Source organism: Colossoma macropomum, unplaced genomic scaffold (assembly GCF_904425465.1).
Source record: "Colossoma macropomum unplaced genomic scaffold, Colossoma_macropomum, whole genome shotgun sequence".
In the NCBI taxonomy this organism is placed as follows: domain Eukaryota; kingdom Metazoa; phylum Chordata; class Actinopteri; order Characiformes; family Serrasalmidae; genus Colossoma; species Colossoma macropomum.
The window spans coordinates 14,772,461-14,798,361 of NW_023494789.1; the positions used below are offsets into that span (position 1 = coordinate 14,772,461).

General features: G+C 40.0%; 1 protein-coding gene across 1 annotated transcript in view; it reads left to right on the forward strand.

Moving 5' to 3' along the window:
- ror1 (receptor tyrosine kinase-like orphan receptor 1) overlaps nucleotides 1-18,008 on the forward strand; it is a 148,173-nt gene extending 130,165 nt beyond the window's left edge. Inside the window, exons 5-9 of the mRNA XM_036570227.1 lie at nucleotides 7,047-7,174; nucleotides 9,057-9,374; nucleotides 10,035-10,280; nucleotides 10,998-11,206; nucleotides 16,499-18,008. Of these exons, the coding sequence (XP_036426120.1) occupies nucleotides 7,047-7,174; nucleotides 9,057-9,374; nucleotides 10,035-10,280; nucleotides 10,998-11,206; nucleotides 16,499-17,938 (2,341 nt within the window). The 3' untranslated portion in view covers nucleotides 17,939-18,008. The remainder of the gene's footprint in view (nucleotides 1-7,046; nucleotides 7,175-9,056; nucleotides 9,375-10,034; nucleotides 10,281-10,997; nucleotides 11,207-16,498) is intronic.
- The last annotated feature ends 7,893 nt before the right edge of the window (nucleotides 18,009-25,901 follow it).

Here is a 25,901-nt window from a genome sequence, read left to right on the forward strand (position 1 = left end):
TGCACCGTGTAGTTCTACAATAACAGACTGTAGTCCATCTGTTTCTCTGTGTACTTTGTTAGCCCCCTTTTACACTGTTCTTCAGTGGTCAGGACCCCCATGGATCCTCACAGAGCAGGTACTATTTGGGTGGTGGATCATTCTCAGCACTGCAGTAACACTGACATGGTGGTGGTGTGTTAGTGTGTGTTGCGCTGGTCTGAGTGGATCAGACACAGCAGTGCTACTGGAGTTTTTAAACACCTCAGTGTCGCTGCTGGACTGAGAGTAGTCCACCATCCAAAAATATCCAGCCAACAGCATCCTGTGGGCCGTGTCCTGTGACCACTGATGAAGGACTAGAGGATGACCAACACAAACTGTGCAGCAGCAGATGAGCTATTGTCTCTGACTTTACATCTAGAAGGTGGACTTACAAGGTAGGAGCGTCTAATAGAGTGGACAGTGAGTGGACAGTGTTTAAAAACTCCAGCAGCACTGCTGTGTCTGATCCACTCGTACCAGCACAACACACACTAACACACCACCAACACAGTAGTGTTACTGCAGTGCTGAAAATAGTACCTACTCTGTGAGGGTCTATGGGGGTCCTGACCACTGAAGAACAGGGTAAATGGGGGCTAACAAAGTATGCAGAGAAACAGATGGACTACAGTCTGTAATTGTAGAACTACACAGTGCACCTAATGTAGTAAGTGGAGCTGATAAAATGGACAATGAGCATAGAAAAAAGGAGGTGGTCATAGTGTTATGCCTGATTGGTGTATAATAAATGGTAATGTAAAGTAATTTTAAACATGTACAGTTACCCCCATTTTATTTCTGCTTAATTTGTGTTCAAAACCACCTGGAAAATAGGCCAAAACTGCAGCTAATAAACTAAAAACTAAAAGCTAATAAACTTTAACAGCCATTTCACAACCTCCATATTTTGATTACCTCTCACATAAACCACATCAATGTGTTCGTCAGTTGAATGAGTTCTTCTTCAGAGCAAACTACCGTCTGACTTGCAAAAAGTGACTTGGAATTAGTATAGTAGCCTTCAGCATGGAGGAGGCTGCAGGGATAATCACCAGGAGCACAACTAATGAAGAATCAGTTGGTCGCTATTGCCATTGCCCAGGGGTCATCAGTCTTCTCCACAAAGGTTCAGTGTGGCCGCAGGTTTTCATTCCAATCATGCAGAAGAACACCTCATATACTAATCAGTTGTTTGAAGACTTAGAACAGCAGATAATCAGGTAGAGTCTTCTGCTTCTGCTTTATTGCAGTGAAAGCCTGCAGCCACACCAGGACTTTGGGGATAAGATTAGTGACCCCTGCTGCAGACAGTAAGTCAAACCAGAGGCATAGCAACAGGCGGTCTTGAGTGGGCGAAGGCTCTCTCATTTGGTATCCAAATGAGATTTTAACTGTTTTTAACTGTTAAAAAAAATGTAATCAATCAAAATATCATATGAAAATATCACAAAATGTAAAGTCGTCATGGGAAAAAGTGCTGTTTTCTTACATTGTTGTGCCTTTTTTGCCTTATATAAAAAACAGAAACTAATAAAAGTTTCTTTTGATCATTACAGATTTTTTGGTGGCTTTCATCACCATGGCAGCGTTTACATGGCTGCACGCCATCATTGGCCATACGAAAAGGCACAGAAAGATCGGTGTTTTTTTCATGTAAAGATGTTTTTTATACATGTAAACACAGCAATATCTTGCTCTCCTGTAGTCTATTTAACAAGCTAGTGAGTACTGGTAGCTGGCCTTAGTAAAGAAAACAAGGCTGAAGTTGTCTTCTTAATCCAGGTGCAGAAAACTTCTTCACATTCAAGCTTCTCTGCACCGTTTAAGGTGGAACTGAAAATATAAATTAGAAGCTATCGAATAGGAAGCCAACTTCACTTTCATCCTTGCTATGCTGTCATAGAAACTAATGTTAAACATGTTAACTAATGTTAATGTTAGGGCTTTTCTACAATGAAGTAGGCAAGTTGGTGGTTTTCATCCACACTATAGCAATGTCTATGAGACATCTGCTTCCTAGCTGGCTCCCTCAACCTGTAACCAGGCCCAGCTAAAGTTAAATTCACACCATCTAACCCTTTTTGTTCTATGTTAATGAACATATCACTGTCTGTTATCTCTTGAAAAAAATCATTATTTTTACAAAGTTACTGTTACTTCCTTACTTTTGGCCTGTTGCCTTTTCATATATCTGAATTGAGTTTTCCCGTCTTTTCCCCCTCCTCTGGGATAGCTGAAGGTTATGGGGTTGTGTCCTGTGCTCTCCTAATAGAGGCTGCTATTGTGTCTGTGTAACATTAGAACTCTTTCCTCTCTTTCTTCATTGCCTCTAATGAGAGTCCCTCAGTGGCCATGTGTCCCTTCCTCTCTGGCCACGGTCACACACCACAAACCTCAAAAACCAGAGACAAATGAGTCCACAGCTAAACACACTCCTCCTGAGCTCCGTCACGCCACAGAGCCAAGTCCAACTTGAGCTCTTCTCTTTCAGCCTCTCCAAAGCGTGCATATGGTACTTTCAGACTTCAGAGGAATCTCAGTTATGTCTTGACTGGGAGCTGAGCAGTGCAGACTTAGAACAGCCTCAGCACGTTGTGTTTCTGCTTTATATTTTAAGGCCTTCTGCCCATGTTTGGAAACAGTTTGCATTGATATAGTGCAGGAGGAACATTAATATCTAGATTGGATTAAATATGACTGTCATTATTATTATTATTATTATTATTATTACTACGACTACTACTACATGGTACTGATTTTAGTATCTACATAAAATTCTGTTCTTTGGGGTCGGAAACGTTGTAAACTGGAGATACACTGAGTGATTATATATGGGCACATAAAAGTTTGTAGTTGGATGAGCTGAAAAGCCACTAAATGTGGGTTTGTCTGTTGACATAGAGCAGAGACTACAATAGGAGCCTGAGGAGAGCTTGTTTGTCAGTTTGTCAGTTATGTTTTAGAGAAGGGTTCGCTTTTTATGGGGTCATTTGCAGTTTGAGTACATTAAAATATAAAGAAATATCACTGCCAGTTTGGCTGTATACATAACCTTCAATCAAAAATTCATGCATACAGTACACTGTACACACAAATCTAACATCCCTAGTCATACACAAGGTATGAGTTTTATTTACAAATGCATAAACTCATTTGCTTGTGGGCTTGTGACTCTACCAGAAACTGCTTTCATTCAATGAGCCACATTGTAGATTATGACTGCACAATAAAGCAAAAGCTCAGTCTCACACTGAAAACATATGAGACAAAATCTAAACATTAACTGTACGTGAACTTAGTCCCACAAAACTACATTTCACATCTATTGGCACCCCTGCTTTGACTATTTTTAACCTCCATCTGCCAACATAACAACGAGTCTTCTCCAATAATGCCTGATCAGATTGGAGATCTCAGGAATATGAGACCACATCTCGATACAGAGCCCTCCAGGTCCTCCAGAGTCCTAGTTACTCTCTTTTGGACTCTCTTCTTCAGCTCACCCCACAGGTTTTCATTAGGGTTTAGGATTAGGTCAGGGGACTGGGATGGTCATGTCAAAGGCTTGATTCTGTGGTCACTGAACTTTACGTGGATTTAGACATATGTTTTGGATCATTGTCCTGCTGGAAGATCCAACCATGACCCAGTTTTTGCTTTTTTGGCAGATGCACCAGATTTTCATTTAAAATCTCCAGATACTTCATTGACTCCATGATGCCATATATCCTAACAAGGTTCCCAGGGCCTTTGGAGGAAAAGCAGCCCTAAAACATCACAGATCCTCCCCCATACTTAACAGTGGGAGCCAGAAAGCTCTAATTTGATCTCTTCTGACCAGAGAACCTGGTTGCAGTCAAAGTTCCAGTAGCATCTTGCAAATCCCAGGCTCTAACATTTGTGGTTTATGTGAAAAAAAGGCTTCCTTCTGAATAGATTGTTGACATGGAAGTGGCATCTAATTGTAGTTCTGGAGACTTGGTGACCCCATAATGCTACCACTTTTGCACATCTCCAACTGTGATCCTTGGAGAAATGTTTACCTCTGTGGCCATTTTTCCTTCTTTGCTTGGGGGCAGAATAAAGTTGTTTCCTCTTCCAGACGAACACACTACAGCTCTGGTTGTTATAAACCTCTTAATTATCTCAGTGGATATATTTTAAACATGTGGCTATTTTTGTGGTCATTGCCTGATTAATAAGGTCACTTTTGTTCAATTACACTGGTGTATTCTGTAATCTTCCCCATGATGAATGACTAAGAGAATTTGGTTTCTGTATTGCCTCATGTTTATACCCCAGTAAAACAGAAAGTCATATATGACCACTTAAGAGTTCCTAAACACAGATATATATAAATTGCATTATATTTTGGAAGTAAAAAAATTGGTTTTGTTGAAACAAATCTTAAGGGGTTTTGTAATTTACTTTAATTAAAGCCAAGATTTTTTGGTGACAGAATTTTCTTGACAAGCTTTCATGACCTTTTTTACCCATCCTTATTAAAGGTGTCAGTGACTATGGAGCTGTATATTGCACAGGCCTCCTCTAAACCTGCTTAGAACACTCCAAAGTGCCTCTTTTGTGTGCTTCAATGAGACATGTTTGGGTGTGCAGTCCACTTTCAATACTTTATACAACAGAACTGAAATATTGGTTATTAAATCAAGTCCTCTGCGATAGAAAGCTCTGATTTTTCCATCACGTCTGATTCACTATCAGAAACACATTTCACAGCATAGCTTTTAGCTTTTTTTTTAACATATTCCAGTGATGTGAACCTCCTCGTTCTATATTGATCACCCTGTGGCGTGACAAACACTGGATGACTGCTTGAAAATGGTTTTAGAGACGTGTTTAGAGCTGCTGAACGCTTTTTAAGGGAAGAAGCTGGACGATGACAGGATTCCTCCAGATAGCGCTGCTGGGTGGAGAGAGCTGCAGTGCTTTTATGAAACTCAGGGGCTTCTGCACTAACATCCACAAGCCAAATCCATTCTCTCCGCTGCGCAGGCAGGCAACATTTGACATCTCCATATGCTCAACACCTTAGCCATGCACTTTCTGCTGGGTCTGCAGGTTGTGCTGGATTGGGATACTCATTTTTTAGCATTTTTTGTGTGTCTAAGCCTAGTATAGAGCCTTAGCAGTCAGTTATCAAGGATAACAAAAGCATGGTGTAATTTTATACAAATCATTTCTCACTTATAGTTAATTGAAGCACATAAGGACATTCTGTTGAGTGACGGATTCTAAACTTCTATTCAATACCATGTTTGTGTTAGCAAGTACATGAGAAGGTATTGGAGTCTTGTTTTGCCATTTTTGCCTTGTTTTGTCATTTGTTGACATTGAAACAGACATGAAGTCAGAAGTGCAGATTTGAAGCTGTCATTACAAAAATGAAATTAATTGTAAATGTAATTCATTTTCTAAGTATGTAACTATGTCATATCATTAGGTAATTATGTTTAAGTAGCACAGCAAAACTACGTTAATAACTCTAGACTTCTAAAGGTTGATGTTTTGCGTTAACATGGATTTAACATTACATAATTGTCTCACCCTTTTTACTTCTTGTAATTAGCTAAAGTGTTGAAATGCGGATACACCCCCTGGCACTCCTGCTGGCTCTGATCCATTGAACAGTGGTATCTGCACTGGTTCCCCAAACAGAGCGTGCCAGACCACCTAAAGATACAAACACAGACTTAAATACATACATGTTTATATATGGGCACTTTAGAGCTTTCTGTTCGCCCTTGTTATTTCGCCTCCAGTCTGCGGCCACATCCACAAACACAGTCCTTTGACATACACATTGAGCAGCTGTGGGACCCATCTCCATATTTCTGTTGTCCAAGCTGGAGTGATTTTTTTTTATTTCACTGAATGTGTTTGGGATTACTTGGATTGTGAGAAGCAGAAAATGCAACCAACTTCTAAGACTGAACTTTGGAGGTGTGGACAAATTTCCCTGGAAAAACTTTAAGCAAGTATCAAAAAGAATGGAAGCTGTGAAAAAAAGAAAAGAGTGGACACACTAAATACTGAAGGATTTAATAGTATATTTATCTGTTGAGGCTTCTGTGTAATTTTCGGTTAAATATGTATTTTCTCCTTTGTTCGTGAGGCAGAAAAATGAAAAACTTGTACTTAATGGCTGTTTTGAGTGGAAATTAAATGAAGGGTAGTGTCTGGCTTTTTTTTCTTGCAAGAACCTACAGCAGTTAGAATGATGTCCAACTACATATTTTTATGTAATTATTTCATTCTATCTTTTATGCTGACAGCTCTGTTAATTATGAAATAATGCTGTGTCCTCAGTCTTTATAACTCAAAGGAACTGTTCTGCTTTTGGTGACCTCACTGATGTGCAGTAGTATGACATCATTGAGGAAAAGGCATGTGGCATGTCACTGTGGAGTAAAACCATGATCCCTCAGACATCGCCTCTTTCTCAAACACAGAGAACCACCCATCCATATGGTTCAAATTACTGCAGATGTCATGCTCCTCTTTATATGTGCACAGAGCAATAATTCTTTTCCCTTCTATATTGAAATGTTGTTTTGTATTCTTTATTCTTCTAAACCTGCAATATATTGAGGCGGAATATGTTTTTCTCATGTGTTAGACAACTTAACTGAGTCAGGACTGAGTACCAGGCAGTGAGTTAAGACGAGCGGTCTCACACCGAACCTTGGGCTGGTTTTATAATGCTGTGATTCTTGCTGCCCCCTTGTGTTTATCATATGAAACTGCACTGTTTTCTTAGAATGCAATTCTTTCAATGGTCAGTAACCTTCAAGTTTTTAGGTGAAACCAAAATGAGACTTAATACTTGAACCTAATTTCTGACTTAAACTGCAACAAATAGACTTTCTATTGGTGCATTAGTGTTCCTGCCAAGTTTGCAATGACAGTTTTCCTTTTCAGAAGTTGTTTGTAGCATGTGTTACTGGTTTTCTCCATTCTGATTCATGACATTAACCTTCTCTTTTCTGTGTCGAATCTTTCAGTGAGGACTTTGATGAGGAAGGCTTCTGCCAGCCCTACAGAGGAATCGCCTGTGCTCGTTTCATTGGGAACAGAAGCATCTTTGTAGATTCGCTGCAGATGCAGGGAGAGATCGAAACTCAAATAACTGGTGCAGTACTTCATTTCTTCCTTATGAACTTCTGCCCTGCTTAGTGGACTTATCACAAAGGTTGCCTATAGTCTGAGTCACTCTACCCTCAGCGGACATAACACCAGCTTGTCTGCCCTCACTTCTGCAGAGGTTACTGTGTACCACTTAAAAAACAGAACTGCTCGAATGTTGTCTGTAATGACCACTGATAAACACAAGACAATTAATGTTAAGCATAGAAAGTGGACAATTAGGAGTATTTTGAATAGTGTTGCACGTATCAGATCATCTAATGTTTCTTCTGAAATTGAGGGTATTAATAGTCTGTAACAGTTTCTAATCTTCTGAGAAGGCTTTATACCAGATGTTGGAACATTGCTGTGAGGATTTGATTGCACCCAACCCCAAAAGCATTAAGGTACTGATGTTGGATGTTTAGTTCTGGATCACAAATGCCACTCCAGCTCTTCCCAAAGATATTGAGTGGTGTTCCCTCACTCTAGAGAACACAGCTGCACTGCTCCACAGCTCAATGTCAGAATGTCCTCTTCTCTTGGCAGTGCTTTTCTTTGGAGACTATACCTGCTGTGTTTGCAGCAGATGCACTTTAAAGTAACTGAATTCCCTACTTCTGGATTCATCTGGATACTTTTGGATATATGGTGCATTTCCAATGAATTTTTACTGCTGTCCACATCCATAGTCGTTGGATTTATCTTTTCCATACATTTCTCAATGTAGTCCACATTGGGATTTTAATCTGGTGATTTGTGTTGGAAAATAATCTACCTCAACCCATTCTAAGACCCTTCACAACATAAGTGCCTCAGTAAGGTTTTGGGCCACCACAAGCTGCCTGAACAACTTCAGTGCTCCTTGGCATAGATTATATAAGTCTCTGGAACTAGTTTGGAGTGATGGAACTCTGTTCTTCCAAAGGACATTTCTTCTATTCATTTTAATTACGGTGGTAGACAGTACTGTCTCTCCAAAGTCTCCCATTGGTGTTCACTTTGGCTGAGATCTGGTGATTAAAGATCATAGCATACGATTTGCATCATTTTCATAGTTTAGTAAACCCTTGCGCCCTGTGAATGGGGACATTGTCATCCTGGATTAGACCACTCCTATCAGGATAGAAATGTGTCATCATAGGATAAAGATGATCAGTCAGAATAACATTGTATTGATTTGCAGTGACCCTTCCCTCTAAGGGGACGTGTAGACCCATATCATGGCAGCAAAATAACCGCACAGTATAACAGAACTACCAGAACCCATCATTTTACTGCCAGTGCATGAAGAGAATATATATAGACCAAAATGTTTTTTCTGCTTCTTGTTATTGTTTGAGCCAGCGCAGCGTCAGAAATGTGATGGAACCAGAGCCAGCACTGTCTTTTAAGGACATTCACAGTCCTCTGGGTTAGAAAATATATTGCCCCAGAGACCAGTCTCATTTCTGTATTTTGATAACTCCCTATTATTGTCCATGAGGATTACACAAGCTCAGGAGCCACACTGAGCTAAAAGCAGCCTCTGCCTCTTATCATGGGATCAATGCAACGGTCTTCTGGAGGTCATGGTACTAAATCACAGTATGGTGCGCCGAAAGGCTGCACTAAAACGGCCTTCAACAATAGCTTGGCTTTTCTCTAAGTGTTTTCTAAAAGTGCACTCCCAGTTCTAGCAGTGTGAGAACATCTGAGGCCTGGAATTCTCTGTGATTATCATTCTAGCCCAAAGCAGCATCTCAAGCACTTTGCAGAAAGTAGAACAACAGAGATGCACAAGCTGTGTTACGTGATGTGCATTGTTGTCTATATGTTTGTAGGGATGTATGTGTATCTGTAGTGTACATTAACTGTTCAATATTCCTTCATCTCCCCTTCCTCTCCAGCTGCATTCACCATGATTGGCACCTCCAACCACCTATCAGATCGCTGCTCTCAGTTTGCCATCCCCTCTCTTTGCCACTTCGCCTTCCCAACATGTGACCGCAGCTCTGGGATAGACAAACCGCGGGACCTGTGTAAGGATGAGTGTGAGATTCTAGAGAATGACCTGTGTAAGACTGAGTACATCATCGCCCGCTCCAACCCCCTCATCCTCAAACGCCTCAAACTGCCCAACTGTGATGACCTGGCCGCGTCAGACAGCCCTGAGGCAGCCAACTGCATGAGGATAGGAATACCCATGGCTGAGTCCATCAATAAAAGTAAGCACATCTTTTCAATATGTGAGCATTTTCTCATGCTCTTGCTAGTGCCCTCGGGAAGTTATGGCTCCCGAGTGGCACAACTCTGATCCTGGAGGGCCAGTGTCCACCACAGTTTAGTAGTTCCCCTACTCAAACACATCCACTAAACCTGAGAGTTAACAGATGAGATGGTTAAATCCATTATTCGTAGTCAAGCAGTACAGGCTTTAGGTTTTAAAGGCATTGATTAATATTAAGCTATATATTGCTGCTGTCAGGACAAAACATTGTACTTTCGTTTTTGTTTGTTTTCTGTTTTTTTTAATATTTCCTTTTCCTAGAAAGTTGCCATTTTGGAATTGCAAAATTTGTTCCGACAGTGACAGTATACTCTGTCACTGACAGAAAGTCACTTCAGCCTAAAAAAATACTGTATTAACAAGTAATCAAACTGGTTTTATTTTAGTTTAGATCAGCAAAAGCATTTTTTTACAAAAATGAAGGATTTTTATTCACCCTTAAAACACCTTAAATCAACCTCTGCCCTGTTCCATGTTTTACAGTGTACTGATTATTTTGATGAGTTATTTGTTCTTTGTAAGAAACCGCTGAGTGAAGATTTCTTGTTGTGTAATTTGACCTAATTTGTGTACTGCCTGTTTTTCCTTCCTGGCTCAGATCACAAATGCTTCAACAGCAGCGGCTCAGACTATCGTGGGACGACCAGTGTGACTAAATCCGGCCGACAGTGCCAGCCCTGGAACTCGCAGTACCCTCACAGCCACAACTATCTGGCCGTCCGCTACCCAGAGCTCAACGGCGGCCACTCGTACTGTCGTAACCCCGGCAACAAGCACGAGGCTCCCTGGTGCTTCACTCTGGACGAGAGCGTGCGCATGGAACTGTGTGACATCCCTCCATGTGGTAAGAAACACCCTAGTTCCTGGTTTAGGGGAGCATTAAAGGAATAGTTTGGCAAAAATTGTAGTCCACACTGTAGGACATGATGTAAAATCTAGAAAATTCATTCAAGATGGCTACTATGAGTGTTTGTAGCTGTATGACACACTTTATATCTTCTCATCTGTGCACTTTTATATATAATAGTATGACATACAGCACCAGAAACCACTTAAGCAAGTCTGCTTGAGATTATTTACCAACTTATTATGATTTGAGGCGAGCAGATGATCTCATTCAGTTTAAATGCTAATCAATGGCTATAAGCTTCCATTACTAGTTAGCCTTAGTAGCGTCATAGCTCTATACCATATATGTCTTGGCTGAAGAGCTACATTTTGTGTAGGGGTAAAGTTGTATAAGTTAGGTTTTTTTGCTGAACTACTCCTTTAAAACCTTACACAGTGTGACGTTTTGCTTGCCCAGATATCTTGTTAACTGTAAATGACTGTTCTTACAAAAATAGTTAGAATAAATAGTTAAAATAGTTTTATGGCTTTCAAATGTTTTAGTGCTTAAGATAGCAGCATTTTAAGGAAACAGTATTTCAATAGGATGAAAGTTGTCTAGATGATTGATGCAAACTGAGCAGTTTGTTATTCAAATCTGGAGGGACATTTTTGCGGACAGCTTGCTATTTCAGCTCTCACACAGAGTGTTGATGTTGTTTGTGCTGGTCAGACTCTAAAGAAAAGCGTGGAGGCAGTGTGGAGATCCTGTATATCCTGGTCCCCAGTGTGGCCATTCCTCTAGCCATCGCCTTGTTGTTCTTCTTCATCTGTGTGTGCCGGAACAACCAGAAAGCCTCACGCCCTCCTGCCCAGCGTCAGCCCAAGCCTGTGCGCGGCCAGAATGTGGAGATGTCCATGCTCCCTGCCTACAAGCCGAAGGTGAGAGAAGTCGCTAAAAAGCAAGCACCTGAACAGTTTACTGTAAAAGTCTTAAAGGCCCATTTCAGCAAAAGAGCAGATTTACATAATTCTACTTTTATGCCAAAGTAGTTGCCAAGACATGTTTGGGGTCTGAAATTTGCTTCGTTATTTTTGTACTTGTGCTACAGGGCTAATGTATTTCAAAGTTTTATAGGAAAAGCTGTCCACTTGGCAATGCCCCTGGGCAGCTATTGTTCAGTCATATAATCCCTTAGAATAAAATCACAAAAACATTTTGAAATCACTACTAAAATCTGGTAAAAAATGCAAAAATAATGTGTAGCATTTTCTCAAACAACACACAATAAGCATGTTTTTCATGTTCTTCTGGTTATTGCGTACACACATATCTACACAACGAGGGAGGGCTTTTCCCACTTGAGGATTACCAGCTAGCCGAATGACCATTTTTATTGAAAGGTGGGACGTTTCCTGTAAAAAACACTACATGAGGTTATGGTATTTCCCATTCATTTTTCAACTGGTGAACTGTCTCCTCCTCTTTTATAATCTTTCTCTTTCTACCCTACTGATTAGTATTTTGCATGCTTAACTCGTCACGAGTCAAGTAAATAGGTATGCTTATGTGGTTTCTAATATGCTGTTTTGTAGGTTTTGTATGACACAGTGTTATCTATAAGAACAATCTTGAAGACTGATTTTTGTCAAATAAAAATGTCATACAGTGTCACAACCCAAATAAGTAAGTCTACTTGTTAGTACAACTCGATGAGATGCATGACTGAAACATGCAGTTTGTGCAGTGATGGGGAATAAGTTTCCATTGCATGTTAGCTACATCGTAGCTCCAGTGCAAAACTAAAGAAGCTAATTCCAGACACCAAACATCTCTTGGCTGATCGCTTGCATCTGTGCTAAGCGGAAAAGTGTGTAAATTAATTTAATTTAAATATTTTATCCTTATTTTCCAAAAAGTTAAAACAGCAGAGCTGAAGGGGGTAAAAAAGAGGGGCCATATGGATACAATCTAACTGGGGCTGAGGAATCTGAGGACCATCACATTGTCATTATTGTGCTTTCTACATTCCTTACATTCAAGGCGACTTCAAATGAGGCCTCCTCTGCCTTCTCAACAGTGTTTTGACTCCACTCAGTGGGGGCCCACTGGCACACACATTTATCATATCTACATAGTGAAAACGTTCAGAAATCAGAAGTGCAATGCATCAGTTGTATCATATGAGCTCCTATCTGATGATGACAGATTTCATCTGAGCATGAAGAGCTCCATTAAAATACACAGGCTAAAGGCAGTCTCTAGTGTTAAGGCGTGTGTGGAGTCTAAAGCTAGCATTAGGTCTACTTAGGAAACAAAAGAGTCAAAAAGAAAAGAGTCAGAGAAAAACAACCAAAGTGTTTTAATTTACAGACACAAAATCCATTAAAAAGTGTGTTTGGTAGAGCTTTCAGTAGCAATGAACGGCCCATTACTGCTAAAGCTCACACAAAACAAGTTCTTAATTCATAATTTCTACTTTATAAATTAAATATTTCCTAAATGTTTGAAATTTGAAATGATGTGAAACAACCAATTACACAACGTTCTACACATTACATAAGCTAGTTAATGCAACCCCTGGTTAACTATGACTAGTAGGATCACTTGAATCTAAAACAAATCATTTTCATTGTAAATCTCATCAATTCTAATTCCCGTTAATCTTTTTCAGTGATGTTTGTAGGCTGTTTGTACTGAGAGAGTCACTGTTTTCTGGTCTTCTTTCAGTGAAATAGACAGTATAGTGTGTTTACAGGCCTTTATATATGACTAGACTTTACCTTGGCCAACAGTGCAGTCACCCATAAGACGGAAGAACGAGAGGAGTTTACACAGGGCTTTACACACTAGTGACGCAAAGATTTATGACTGCACTATAAGCTATTGCACCCCACCACCACCTCTCTCTCAAACGCATACACACAGCCTCTCTCGTCTGTTTCCTTCACTCACTAAAACCCTATGCATTGAATTCACTTGTTTAAAATGTGTGCATTCCCATGCTAAAGTCAGAGACCACCTTTCATTTGTTTAATTTCCAGTCAAAACAACCCTCAGGTACATGCTTTTTATTTCTTAGTGTCAGAGAAAAAAGCCCACACCTGCACAGTTCTGTCTTTGAAGTTGGTTGAATTTTCTGCTTCTTATCATCCAAGTAATCCCAAACATATTCAGTGTGGAGGTATGGACTCTGGGGTGGTCAGTCCATTGTTCTGAGAACACCAGCAGCTTCTTTGTCTGTTTTGCAAATGTTCTTGTCTATTTTCTTTTCTCAGTAATGGCTTCTTAACGGCTACACATCCTTTTAGAGCCATAGAGTTGAGTTGTCTTCTTGCAGATAGAAGCAATAATATAACAGATATAAAGCAAGAGTGGGGCTTTTCATCTCTACTGCAGTAGTTTATCTGATAGTGACAGTTTTGTTGGGCTAACAGGTCTTGTTTGGATGCTAGGAGTCGGATTTTCCCTGTATCTTTCAGAACTCAATATCTTCTCTCTATCTTTTTTTCACTTCCTGTCTTTTGACTTTCTCCTTCCTTATGCAAATGGATGAGCTTATGTCTAATGTCCTAATGTAACTTCTACTGAATGACATTTTGACCAGACATTAAATAAATGGTAGTCTCTGACTTTTGCACAGTGTGTATGAAACATAACCAACCACTGATGTTTGATCAGCTCCATGTACCATGTTTGCAACACTCTTTTAAGGGCTCAGCTACGAGGTAAAGTTCAGAGCAGGGTCACCCAGAGGTCATCCAGGATGAGTAGATCAGGGTTGAGATGTGGTTAGCCTCGGGTAGAGCTGATCCTAACACAAACCAGCTGTCACTTTCATAAGAGTTCTTCACTTCCCTCTTTCTGCTTTCTGACTGGAATTTCATTTTACCTCTAAAGGTTACTGGAATCTTTTATTCTTTTCCCTATCATCTCACTCTCTCATGGGCCACTGCCTTGGCACTGCTGGCCAGTCTTGTGGATTACATCAGTAGATGAAGTGAAATGTTTTATCTGTTGAGATGTTACTAATAAAACATGAAAAGCTTAGGCTATAATAATATTTCTGTTGTTATGATTGGGATATAGTTGCGGCATGACAGTTCATAAAGTTTATATTCAATATCAGTGATATAACTTGTGCAGAAATGGGCCTTGAAGAAAGGTTATTACAAAAAATCTACAGGCTAGTGACTCATCTCGACAAGTCTCAGCCATTGTGAGTGTAGGTGTTGTATGGATAGAGTAGAATTCCCTGTGGAAGTGAGTCGAGCCAGACTCTTCACCTCCTCTTTATGATTGAAAATGATTACTTGTATTTGACTGAAATGACTGGCGTCTCACTTTGAAATGAGTGGGTTGATTTCACTTCTGCTGAAGATGTTCAGCATCTCCTGCTAGCCAGTATAGATCAACTCTTGACGACGGTTCTAAAGTGTTGATGTAAGCAGATGTATCACATTAATGTGTGGGTGTCTGTTCAGGTCTTTAGTCTCTGTTCAACTACAGGGCACAACGGAAGACAGAGGCCACAGAAAGAGGTTAAATCTCAAAGCCAGATCTCAGACAGCTGCATCAAAGCAATATTCAGCAGTAAAAGATTTGTATTTGTAGTTGTAAACTGAATGATTTATGATTTCATGTAACGTTTTTAGTAATAAAATGCTGGATCTCAGTGTAGCAATCCATATAGCTGATCACGAGATCCTGATTTTATCAACTTGAAAACAGGGCAGGCCTCTCAGACACAGCTTTAGAATGGTTTGATCCATATTTAGCAGTTTTTGTAGCGTTTGGAAATATAAAATCTAAAATATTGGGAAATCTAAAATTAGTAGAGTTGCACAAGGTTCCATTTCAGGATTGTTGCTCACTCTATACCCTACTTCTAGGAAGTGATTAAAAAATAAACATAGATTTTCATAGAGATTTTCATAGCTGATTTTTTGGTAGGTAAATTTTCATATAGATGATTATACACTTCCATTCCAAGTCGAGATTCTGTTAACAGGCTAATAAATTGTTCTTGTAACTTAATTTGGACATTGCAGCTTAATTTGGACAAAAGATACAAAATCCAAGCAGTTAACTGATTTGTGAGACATTAAGTATTTGTGCATCATAGGTCTAATTTGAAGTACAGACCAGAGTTTAATTTTAGGTGCTGATCTTTGTTTTATTCCTCATGTAAATTGTTTCTAAAGCTGCATTTGATCATTTAAGAAATATTGTAAAGTTAGGCGTTTTCTATCCCAGAACGATGCAGAAAAACTTGTACATGAAATTGTTACAAGTTCAATTAACTTTTGTAATGTCATTTTTAATGGGCTGCCCTAAAAAACAATACACTCCCTACAACTTGTACATAATGCAGAAGTGTGGATCCCAATGATCGCTCGTATGTTTTAGGATAGAAGTTCTTTTACTTGTTGTAAATGGCCTAGTACAGGTGATCTTAGATATATAGATGCTAGCATTCTGTAAGAAACCACAAAAGCAAATCTACTGAGATTACTAAACAATTTGACATGGTTGGAAGCAAGCGTGTGAGGAGTTAGGTAAGTTGAGTTAGGTAATTGTGCGGTTTGCACAATGCTAAGTGGTGGGGTATAAGCTTCCATTAGTTTGTTAGCTACATTAGCTCTAGTGCAAAACTAAAGAAGCAAAATTTGGACACCAAACATATCAATTATTACATAATCTAACAAATTAGATTTTTGCCAAAATATTATTTGGGTACCACTTTACATCAAGACTACCCTTCATAAAAACGTTCATGAATAGTTTAAACTTCAATTATTCTTATTAATTAGGTAATTGACATCTTTAAATAATCCTTAATAAGTGGTTATAACACTTAAATAAAAAGGGCAACAGTGACCTGTTATATCTGATGAACACAAATATCTGATGAAGCTGACAGGTATGATGATGACTCGCAAATAAGACAAAGTAAAATAAGTAACTAGCAAGATCTGAGGTTTAACAGGTCACTGTTTCCCTTTTATATGTGTTATAATTGCTTATTAATGATTTCTAAGGTGTTTATGACCAAATTATTGACCAATAATAAACTAATTTTCAACCATTTATAAGGAAAGTCTTGTTGTAAAGTGGTTCTGTTATTTTAAGGCATGAAGCTAAACCTAATTAAGGAACATATACAAACATGATTGATAGGCCATGAACCACAATGCACTCTTAATATGTCTCTCTAATCTCCTCCACTTCAGAGCAAGGCCAAGGAGCTTCCTCTGTCAGCTGTGCGCTTCATGGAGGAGCTGGGCGAGTGCAACTTTGGCAAGATCTACAAGGGTCATCTGTATCTTCCAGGCATGGAGCACGCTCAGCTGGTGGCCATCAAGACTTTGAAGGACTTCTCCAGCCCACAACAGTGGGGGGACTTCCAGCAGGAGGCGTCAGTCCTGTCTGAACTCCACCACCCTAATGTGGTGTGTCTGCTAGGCGTGGTAACCCAGGAGCAGCCCGTCTGCATGCTTTTTGAGTTCCTGGCCCTCGGAGACCTTCACGAATTCCTCATCATGCGCTCCCCACACTCGGACGTGGGTTGCAGTAGTGATGAGGATGGAACCGTAAAGTCCAGTCTGGACCATGGAGACTTCCTGCACCTAGCCACTCAAGTAGCAGCAGGGATGGAGTACCTGTCCAGCCACTTTTTTGTCCATAAGGACCTCGCAGCCAGGAACATACTGGTAGGGGAACAGCTACACGTGAAGATCTCTGACCTGGGACTGTCCAGGGAGATCTATGCATCTGATTACTACCGTGTCCAGCCTAAAACCCTGCTTCCCATACGCTGGATGCCTCCGGAAGCCATTGCGTACGGCAAGTTCACCACAGACTCTGATATTTGGGCATTTGGGGTGGTGCTCTGGGAGATTTTCAGCTTTGGCCTCCAGCCCTATTATGGCTTTAGCAACCAGGAGGTGATGGAGATGGTGCGCAAGAGGCAGCTTTTACCATGTCCTGAGGATTGCCCTCCACGTATGTATGCTCTAATGACCGAATGCTGGCAGGAGGGTCCCGCCCGGAGGCCCAGGTTTAAAGACATCCATGCCCGTTTGCGTGCCTGGGAGGGTCTGTCATCTCATGCAAGCTCCAGCACCCCATCCGGGGGCAATGCCACCACCCAGACCACCTCTCTCAGCGCCAGCCCAGTCAGCAACCTCAGCAGCCCGCGCTATGCTGGCTACATCTATGGGGCTCCCCAAGGGCTACCTCCAGGCCAGATCGCAGGCTTCATGGCAGCGCCAATATCGCAGAACCAACGTTTCATTCCTGTTAACGGCTATGCAATTCCACCAGGCTATGCTGCGTTCCCAGCTGCCCACTTTGCCCCAACTCAGGCGCCAACCCGGGTGGTCCAGCACTGCCCTCCACCCAAGAGCCGCTCACCCAGCAGTGCCAGCGGCTCGACCAGCACCGGTCATGTGACCAGCGTGCCTTCAACAGGCTCCAACCATGACGCCAATACTCCATTGCTCTCTCACTGCGTGGCTCTGACCGCCATGCCGGCCGTGCAGGGTGGCGCAGTGCCCATGTTTGGACACATGCCACAGAAGGGGTTGCCGCTGGACCCAGCTCAAGCGGCACTGCTGGCCGACTCCAACAGACTCATGTACAGTGAATCGGTCATCACCGCCGACTTGTAAATTTTCCTTTTGTAAATGATTATAATTATTGATATTTTTAAAAATGTTCCTCTTTCACTTTGTAAATACAAAAAATACCCTGAATAGAATGTAAAGATTTATATGCTTATGTGTTTTTTATATGAAAAGTGTATGAAAAGTTAAAAAAAAAAAAAACGTGAGCAGTCTCCTCATCTCCTCTTCAGATGATGTTGGTATGATGCCTGAAGAAGACTCTTTCCTAGCTGCATGTTTGAGCGAAACGACTGTTTCTTGCAAAGGAAGCCTCATGTGGCCTTGAAATTAGAGTATAGTCATACTTCTTTCAACAACATCTGCCTCAAGACATTTCAAATGGACTGTGCAGCTTGAGCCCTCATTGATCCCTTTCATTGTTCCTCTTCTATCAATGTGAGGAGCTGAAATCTTCCCAGGAGACATCAAAAGGACATGAAATTACAGATCAGTCTCTAGAGGTTCACCACAGTCAATCCTTTGGTTCAGCAATGATGTTTGTTTCACACAGTGCTCATGTACTTACTGTCCACTACTTTTTCTTCTGAAATCACTTCTTGAAAAGTTGTTGCCTTATCAATTTCAGCCTGAAATTTTGTTGAATTGAACAAGTTTTTGTCTATACAGAAAACCACATCACTGTGTAGTCTGAAAGCCTTCCATGTTTGGAGTCTAGTAGAGTATAATGCGTAGTTTGTTGTCATATACAATATGCAGTAAAGAGGACTAAGGAAAAGACAGCTTTATGATGCAGGGTATTCACAGACTGCAGCAAGATGTGCTTAGAGTAAGATGCAACACAGTGAAAGGATTTCAGTGTCCTTTATATATAGGAGACTTTGTGGTCACTTTGGGCTTCAGTAAAAAGTGCGAATGGCAAACCATACACCACACTTTACATTGTCATTAGCTTAGCTTTTCCTTCCGGCTGTTACATAGTTTATTGTGTTAGCGACCACAGTTTTGTTCAGGATTAGAATATCACAATCACATTTGTCTGATTCACTTTATAACCTATATCAGCAACCCGTGAGAAACAAATATACTAAAGCAGTTTCTTCTTCTTTAAAGTGTCTCATTAGCAAAATTAGCTGTCCAGGCTGCAATGTATACCAGGTTCCACCAGGGGGCAGAGTTTTCCTATGTTGCTGTAGAAATGAAGTTAATGTGCTTTTCTCTCATTCTTCACTTGTAGTGTTCATGATTAATACTGTATCTGCCTGTTAGTATTATTACATCACTGTGCTGACTGTTCAGACCAGGAGCTTAAATAACACTTAACAAGGATTAGTTCCATTGTCCAGTCAGTAGATATTTCTTGTTATTTTTTGAGTTTGTTGCTATGCAACTATTAAATGCAGATGCCCCATTTTTTTATTCCCATGTTTCAGACAATCAAGGTTCAGGGTACAGAAATGCTTTCTAGTCTCAGTGTCATAACACATTATGGCATATCACAAGTGAACATAACCTTATTATGCATGTAATAACTGCTGTTTGGATCAGTGGTTTATTTTTGTACAATTTTATATCATGGTTTTTATAGTAATATTGCAATATTCTTATACTTCTAACTATGTGAGACAAAAGCAAGTCAAAAATTGCCCAAACCTCTCGGCGTGTAGTGATCATATTTATGATGTAAACTCACCTGGACGATCCATCCTCCATCTTTTTCCTGGACATTTATTTCCTTGTAAGTGCTCTTAAAATCTGCGTCCGAGAATATCTGAAGGTTTATGCAGGCATTTGTTTTGTAAGCATACCTACTTATACACCAAGCCAAAAACCACTTAATATTAAAGACTGTGAATCATTTTCTCCTGCTCTCTGTAGAGCAGACTTCTTTAAGAATGCATTGTATACATGACAAACAGTTTACACTCTTGATATATCAACCATGTGGCCTTGATTTCTTTGTAATTGTGATAAAACTATTTTGCACAAATGGTTTGTATGGCAAAATCGATATTAAATGACAGTGTTTGGTCATGCTGAAGATGTTTATGTGTATCATTTCCATTCTTCTGAGAGTAAGTGATAAGAATCAGATGTTGATAACATGCTATGTGAGCTATAAAGGACTGCAGAGTAAACAGTGTCAGTCAGCCGGTGTAGTTTGGCAGAGGCCTGGAGGTCATGCCATTGTTTTATCTAATTTGATCAGAAGGGGGCAGCATAGAGTCACTCAGCTCCAATGCCTGAAGTTGAGGTGAAAGTTTGGTGACTTGTGTATGTGTGTGTGTGTGTGTGTGTGTGTGTGTGTGTGTGTGTGTGCGCAGGCATGTGCATGCACATGCGTGTGCAGCCGTGAATGGTTTAGATTATACAGCTATTCATCCACTCACACTTCAAAGGTACCTGGAACAGCGTCTTCTCGGCTTTCAATAAACAAAAGCTCTTTTTCATACGCAAGTCTGACTTTAGAGAAATGAACCCAAGTTATGCATGTTTGCCAAGGGAATGGAGGAGTAATGGTGTACATATGGAGAGGTGATTGAATGCACACATATGGACGCTCTCCTGGCTCGAAAAAAAAATCTAGACCTCATAGTGGGAGAAGCGAGCACCCTATATAAGGAGAAGGGTTTGATGTTAGGAATGTTTTTGATCAGTTCTGCTCTCCGGTTTCCAGCACGCTTATCTGGAACAGCCCCAGAAGTGGCCAGCCAGGATCTGGCTCTGGAATGCGCAGCGGGGAAACAAACACACTCTGTTACGTTGTGTTACAGAGAGGCACTGCTTAGAAAAATAGGTTTTGACTTGGACAAACATTGTAGGTGTCTGCGAGTCTCTGTTCATTTGGTCAATAGTGTTGGTTTCAACACTTACACTGACTGCTATACAGGACGAGTTACTGATGTCCATTTCTAGGTCCAGGTTAGACAGTGTTTGTTGACACCTAGACTGGTCATTTAGGCAATTTATTAGAAACATCTGCTTTGTAGTTTCACTTATTGACCCATTTATGACCAGCCTAATAGATCCACTGTATACATTACTGTGAAAAAGAGGCCACTTTTTGTTCATTTAATTTCCAGCCATTAAAGGGAAATATATATATATAGATGTAGAAAAATATAAAGATATAGAATAAATGGTACTGTAAGACCTGGTAGACCAGCAAAATAGTTACAATCAAATAAACAGTGTTTTCATTTTTTAAGAGAAAGCCCACTCTTGCTTCAGATCTGAAAAAAATCCACAGGTAAACATCAAATGGGTGGGATAACTTGGATCATGGGTGGAAAGTTCAACCAACTTCTAAGACTGAACTTGGTAGGTGTGGAAAAATATCCCGGCAGATTTCTTTGCAAAACTGAAGTCTCCTGCAAAGAATTGAAGTTGTAATAAAGAAAAAGTTTTAAAAAATAGTTTTAAAATTTGTATTAGTTATTAGTTTTATTTTCATTTAGATGTTATTTTGTGTTGTTATTTTTTTTAGTTCAATTTCAGTTAGTCTTCAATGTGCATTAATAACTTTAGTTTTTATTTTCTAAAAAAAAGTAACAGTTTTAGTTTAGTTATAGTTTGTTTAGTTATAACAGTTATAGTTTAGTTAAAAAATTAAAACTAAAGTGTTTTTTACTCAGCAGTTGTATTTTATTTTAGTTAGTTTTGCAGTGGACTTTATAGTTTTGATTTACTATTTGTGTCTTATTGTACTTTACAGTTAACCAGCATATTTTCCAATGCTAGTTTTCATTTTAGTAATAGTTTCAGTTAACTAAACATTTAAAAAGAATTGTTCTTAAGGGTCCTTTAGAAAAGAAAATGGTTCTATAAAGAGCCAAGACTGATATAGAACCTTTTTGAAAAGGGTTCTGTATAACACCAAAAGTGTTCTTCTATTGTGTCAAGCGTGACAATAGCAAAAGAAGAACCCTTTTTGGTGCTATATGGAACCCTTTTCAAAAGTGTTCTGTATAGAACCATCTATAGCACATTCTCCATCAATCTGTAAAACCATTTCACAATGCGATAAACTCTTTAATCATCCAAAGGGTTCTTTGAGTGTTTATTTTCATTCCTAAAGAACCCTTGAAGAGCTGTCTTTTCTAAGACTGTATAATAACACTGGGGTGAACATTATCAGTCAGTTTCTGACCACAAAACCAATGCTGACCAGATATTATATGGGTGGTGGACTGCAGCAAGCCAGTAGCGTGTATGGAGCTGATACAAGTGTATAGGCATAGTAGTGTTGCTTGGGTTTTTACACACATCAAGAGTGGCTCTGTGGTCAGAAACTGACCAGTAATGAAAGCCTAGATGATGGCTAGCACGAAATGTGTGTTAACAGATGGCCTAATGTTTACTTACTGTACACCAGCAGGGAGGAGCTGCAAGTAAAGCTTTCTAATAAAGTGGCCAATGACAATCATACTTGTACTACTGTAGTTAAGAAATTATATTCCAGTACATTTATGTATGTTAATCATTTAAAGTAATGGACCGTTTCTATTGGTCCGCTCATCATGACGTATTGTCACAATGTGACACAACAAATGTTCTGATCTATGTTGGAAACACCAGAAGCTCAGTCATAAGACAAAAGTCAGTCACCAACTAAGCAGGTCCTCCTTTCAGCAAAGACGAATGAAATTCACTGCATTTTTACTTTTGCTAGAACAGCTTCCACACAGGCATACGAATGAAGTGACGCTGGCATACAGGCTTCACATAAATAGTTCCAGATGATCCCAGTGAGGTCCAGATCATTTGGCAGCCCACAATCCCTTCCCATCTGAAATATAGATGCAGCATTGAAATTTTGATTCAGCCCCAGACCACAACATGCTGATTCCGTTCACATTCACCAGCTCACCTGAGTATGTTTCCTTTAATATACTTCAGTTTACATGTCTGAAGTCTATGACTGACATGGAGACACAGTGAGCACAAGAGAGAAGCATGAGGATGGAGAGGATTCCAAACCTCATGAACGGGCACGGCTCAGAGAGAGAGCTGAGTAACTGGTGTAAAGGGAAGCAGATGCTGCGTGCTGACTGACATTCCTCTTAATCACCCACTGACATGATCCCTTCCTTTCATCTTCCAGTTATTGTGCTCATCCTCTTCACACTCCCTCTTCTTTCATGCTCATCGTTATGGAGAATGATGCTCATTCTTTTTTCTCTGTTCGTCCAGCACTCTCCCGCGCTCCTTCACCACTCATTCCTCTGAAGTCAGTGATGATTGAGGGGTCCAACATTGGGGAGTGCTTTCAGTTCTGTCTTGTTGAGATTCAGTTTTAAGTGATGGGTCTCCATCCAGGAAGAGATACAGGAACTGCAGCCAGATATCTTCTGTGAGATTGAGGAGGTGAATAGGGGAAAGTCAAAGTATAGATGGGTGTCATTAGCATAGCTGTGGTAAGAGAAACCGTGAGCTTATCACCAATCCCAGTGATTTTGTATACAGGTAGAACAGAAGGAGACCAAGAACTGACCCCTGGGGTAACAGAGTGAGAGAACTCTTCTTTGAGTGGCTTTGTCTAAACTTTGATATGGTATGTGTAAGCTTGTAAATTTTAAAAGGAAACTAATTCTGGAATCTCTGTGAAGAACAGAAAAATGAATGACTTTTGAATGCTCAAGTAAAAAAAACACATTTAAAATGTACTTTTAAAGTGATAATACAATGATATTGACACTAGTTCCTTATTTTCGCTTCATACAATAACATGTTCAGTAATCCAGAAATCCAGAATCACTTTTATGTGGATTTTGCAGAACCCTCCCACTGATCAAGCAATAGGATCCTCTGGAAGACATGAAGCTCATAACAGAGACGAGGACGTTATCAAAGAGAGTGGGACAGCTGACTGGGCTTTGTGTCAAGATGAAAGGCTGAAAGGAGGAAGGGGATACAGTTACCAGGTACAACCCCCCACACATCTATACACACCCCGAGACCAAGACAAGCCCTGGATTGTCAGGCTACAGGAGCTGTTGTTGTAAGTCGGCTGAAGGGCGTTTGACCTCGAGATAAAGGAGGGCACTGTCCAGAGTGCCATGCTCTTGACCTGGAAAGAGGGGAGGAACAAAAAACCTTCTCACTTCTTCAAGTGGTCAGTCATTTTCCACAACAGCCTCAGGCTCTCGCACTAGTAATGGTTTTTCTAGCAAGCAATATAGTTAGTTAAGCAAGTCAAGTGTTGGCTGACTTATTACTAGAGGACCACTGTCTCAGTGCAGTCTGAAAAACCGGACCAATGTAGTAACAATAATAAAGCTTAAAGGTTCCTCAGGGAACCTAAATCTGTGTTTTCTTTCTAAGTAGGTTAATCTTGGTCTTGTGGGCATGAAGTATGCATGTACAAAGTATGTCCTGTGAATAACTTTCCAATACCTAATAAATGGATATGTATTTTGACAGCATTCTCCTCTCTTGATGTAAACTGGGAAGTCTTTACATTGGATAGTGCATATATAAGCAGAATCCCCAGTGGCCTCTTACTGAGAGAATGCTAACAATGAACAAATGCAAAACTGGACTAGCAAGAACGTCCATTGGTAAGGATTCCCTGGACGCACATTCAGGGAATGCTGACCAATGGACGTTCATGCTATAGGCCTCTGTTCAAGAAACTTACAGCAAGAATGGTAACAATGAACAAAAGCTAACCTAGCAAAACTGAACTAGCAAGAATGGCCATTGGTCAGCGTTCCTTGGATGCACATCCAGCAGTAAAATTAATAAGAACCTTACTTTCCTTAAGATGTCAGCATATAAAAGTTGAATAATGTTTTTTAGTGAGCCACAGGGTCACAGCGGGGTCTACAACACCACCTGTAAGCCCCAGGGGTGTAGCCACAGGGTGGCCAGGGGTTGTCATTGTCACCCTAGTGTGACGTATGGCTTCCCTTCAGGCCACCACAGCTATGCAAAGTGAGACAGTCAGCCATCATCAATAAGGCAGTCACCAAGTAATGTTCTCATACCTACTATGCAAATGTTTACATTTTATTGTAATCTGCACTGTCATCATGGCAGTTAGAGTTGGATGATGCTACACTCAATAAACAGCTTATCTTTGCTCTGATAGGCTACTTTGCTGAGGAAACAGATTAGTGAACACTGGTCAAAACCTTAAGGTTTTGCTTAAAGAAGTAGCTGACACTGGATTTCTACTTTAGCGAAAGACCTAAGCCTTTTTCTACATTAATAAAATATAGTATTTTTTGTTTTGCTATATAATGTGATGTGGATTACATGATTTCAACCAATGACACATTATTCAGCAGTAGAAATGATACAAGAAACAAAACAAACAATATTTTTCACTGAACCTTATTTAAAAAATAACAAAATCAATTGCAGCTGTTTTTAAAAATGTGATTGACCAGTTCATTAAGAACAGTTCTTTAAGTAATGTAGGCCTATATACTGCTGTTTCATTTAGTTTTTTTCCAAGTAGCTCGCCACTCCACTAAAAATACTGGGTCTGACCTGGTCACCCTGTTGTAAACGTTCTGGCTATGCTTCTGGTAGCCTGTTTCAATCATTTTCTCACTCACGCTGTTGTGTTTAGTTCTCTTACAGGGACGCAGCATGCTGCGAGCCATGGACTGATGCCTGTTAATCATGCGAGGGCATCAAAATGTTAGACTAGACAGTATTCAGATAGGTCTGATAAGCAATTTTTAAATCATATTTTATTATACCTGTGTGTGGTCAAACTTGGTGGATGTTTAATGTAATGTCAATTTCAGTAAAATACAAGTTTTTTCATAATTTACACTGTGTTCTGTAAGACTTTAAAGGAGGACGTTTAAAATGTCTTTTAAAAAAAAGTACAAAATGCAGCACCATCCCTCTATTCTTTTTTAGAATTGTAGCACCTGAAATTGTAGCAAAATTGCAGGATCTTCAAAAAAAAATCATCATATGAATGGAAAATTAAAGGAGTGAGCCCCTTTTTCTTATGACTTGGATTTACCTGCTTTCACATAAAATATAAATT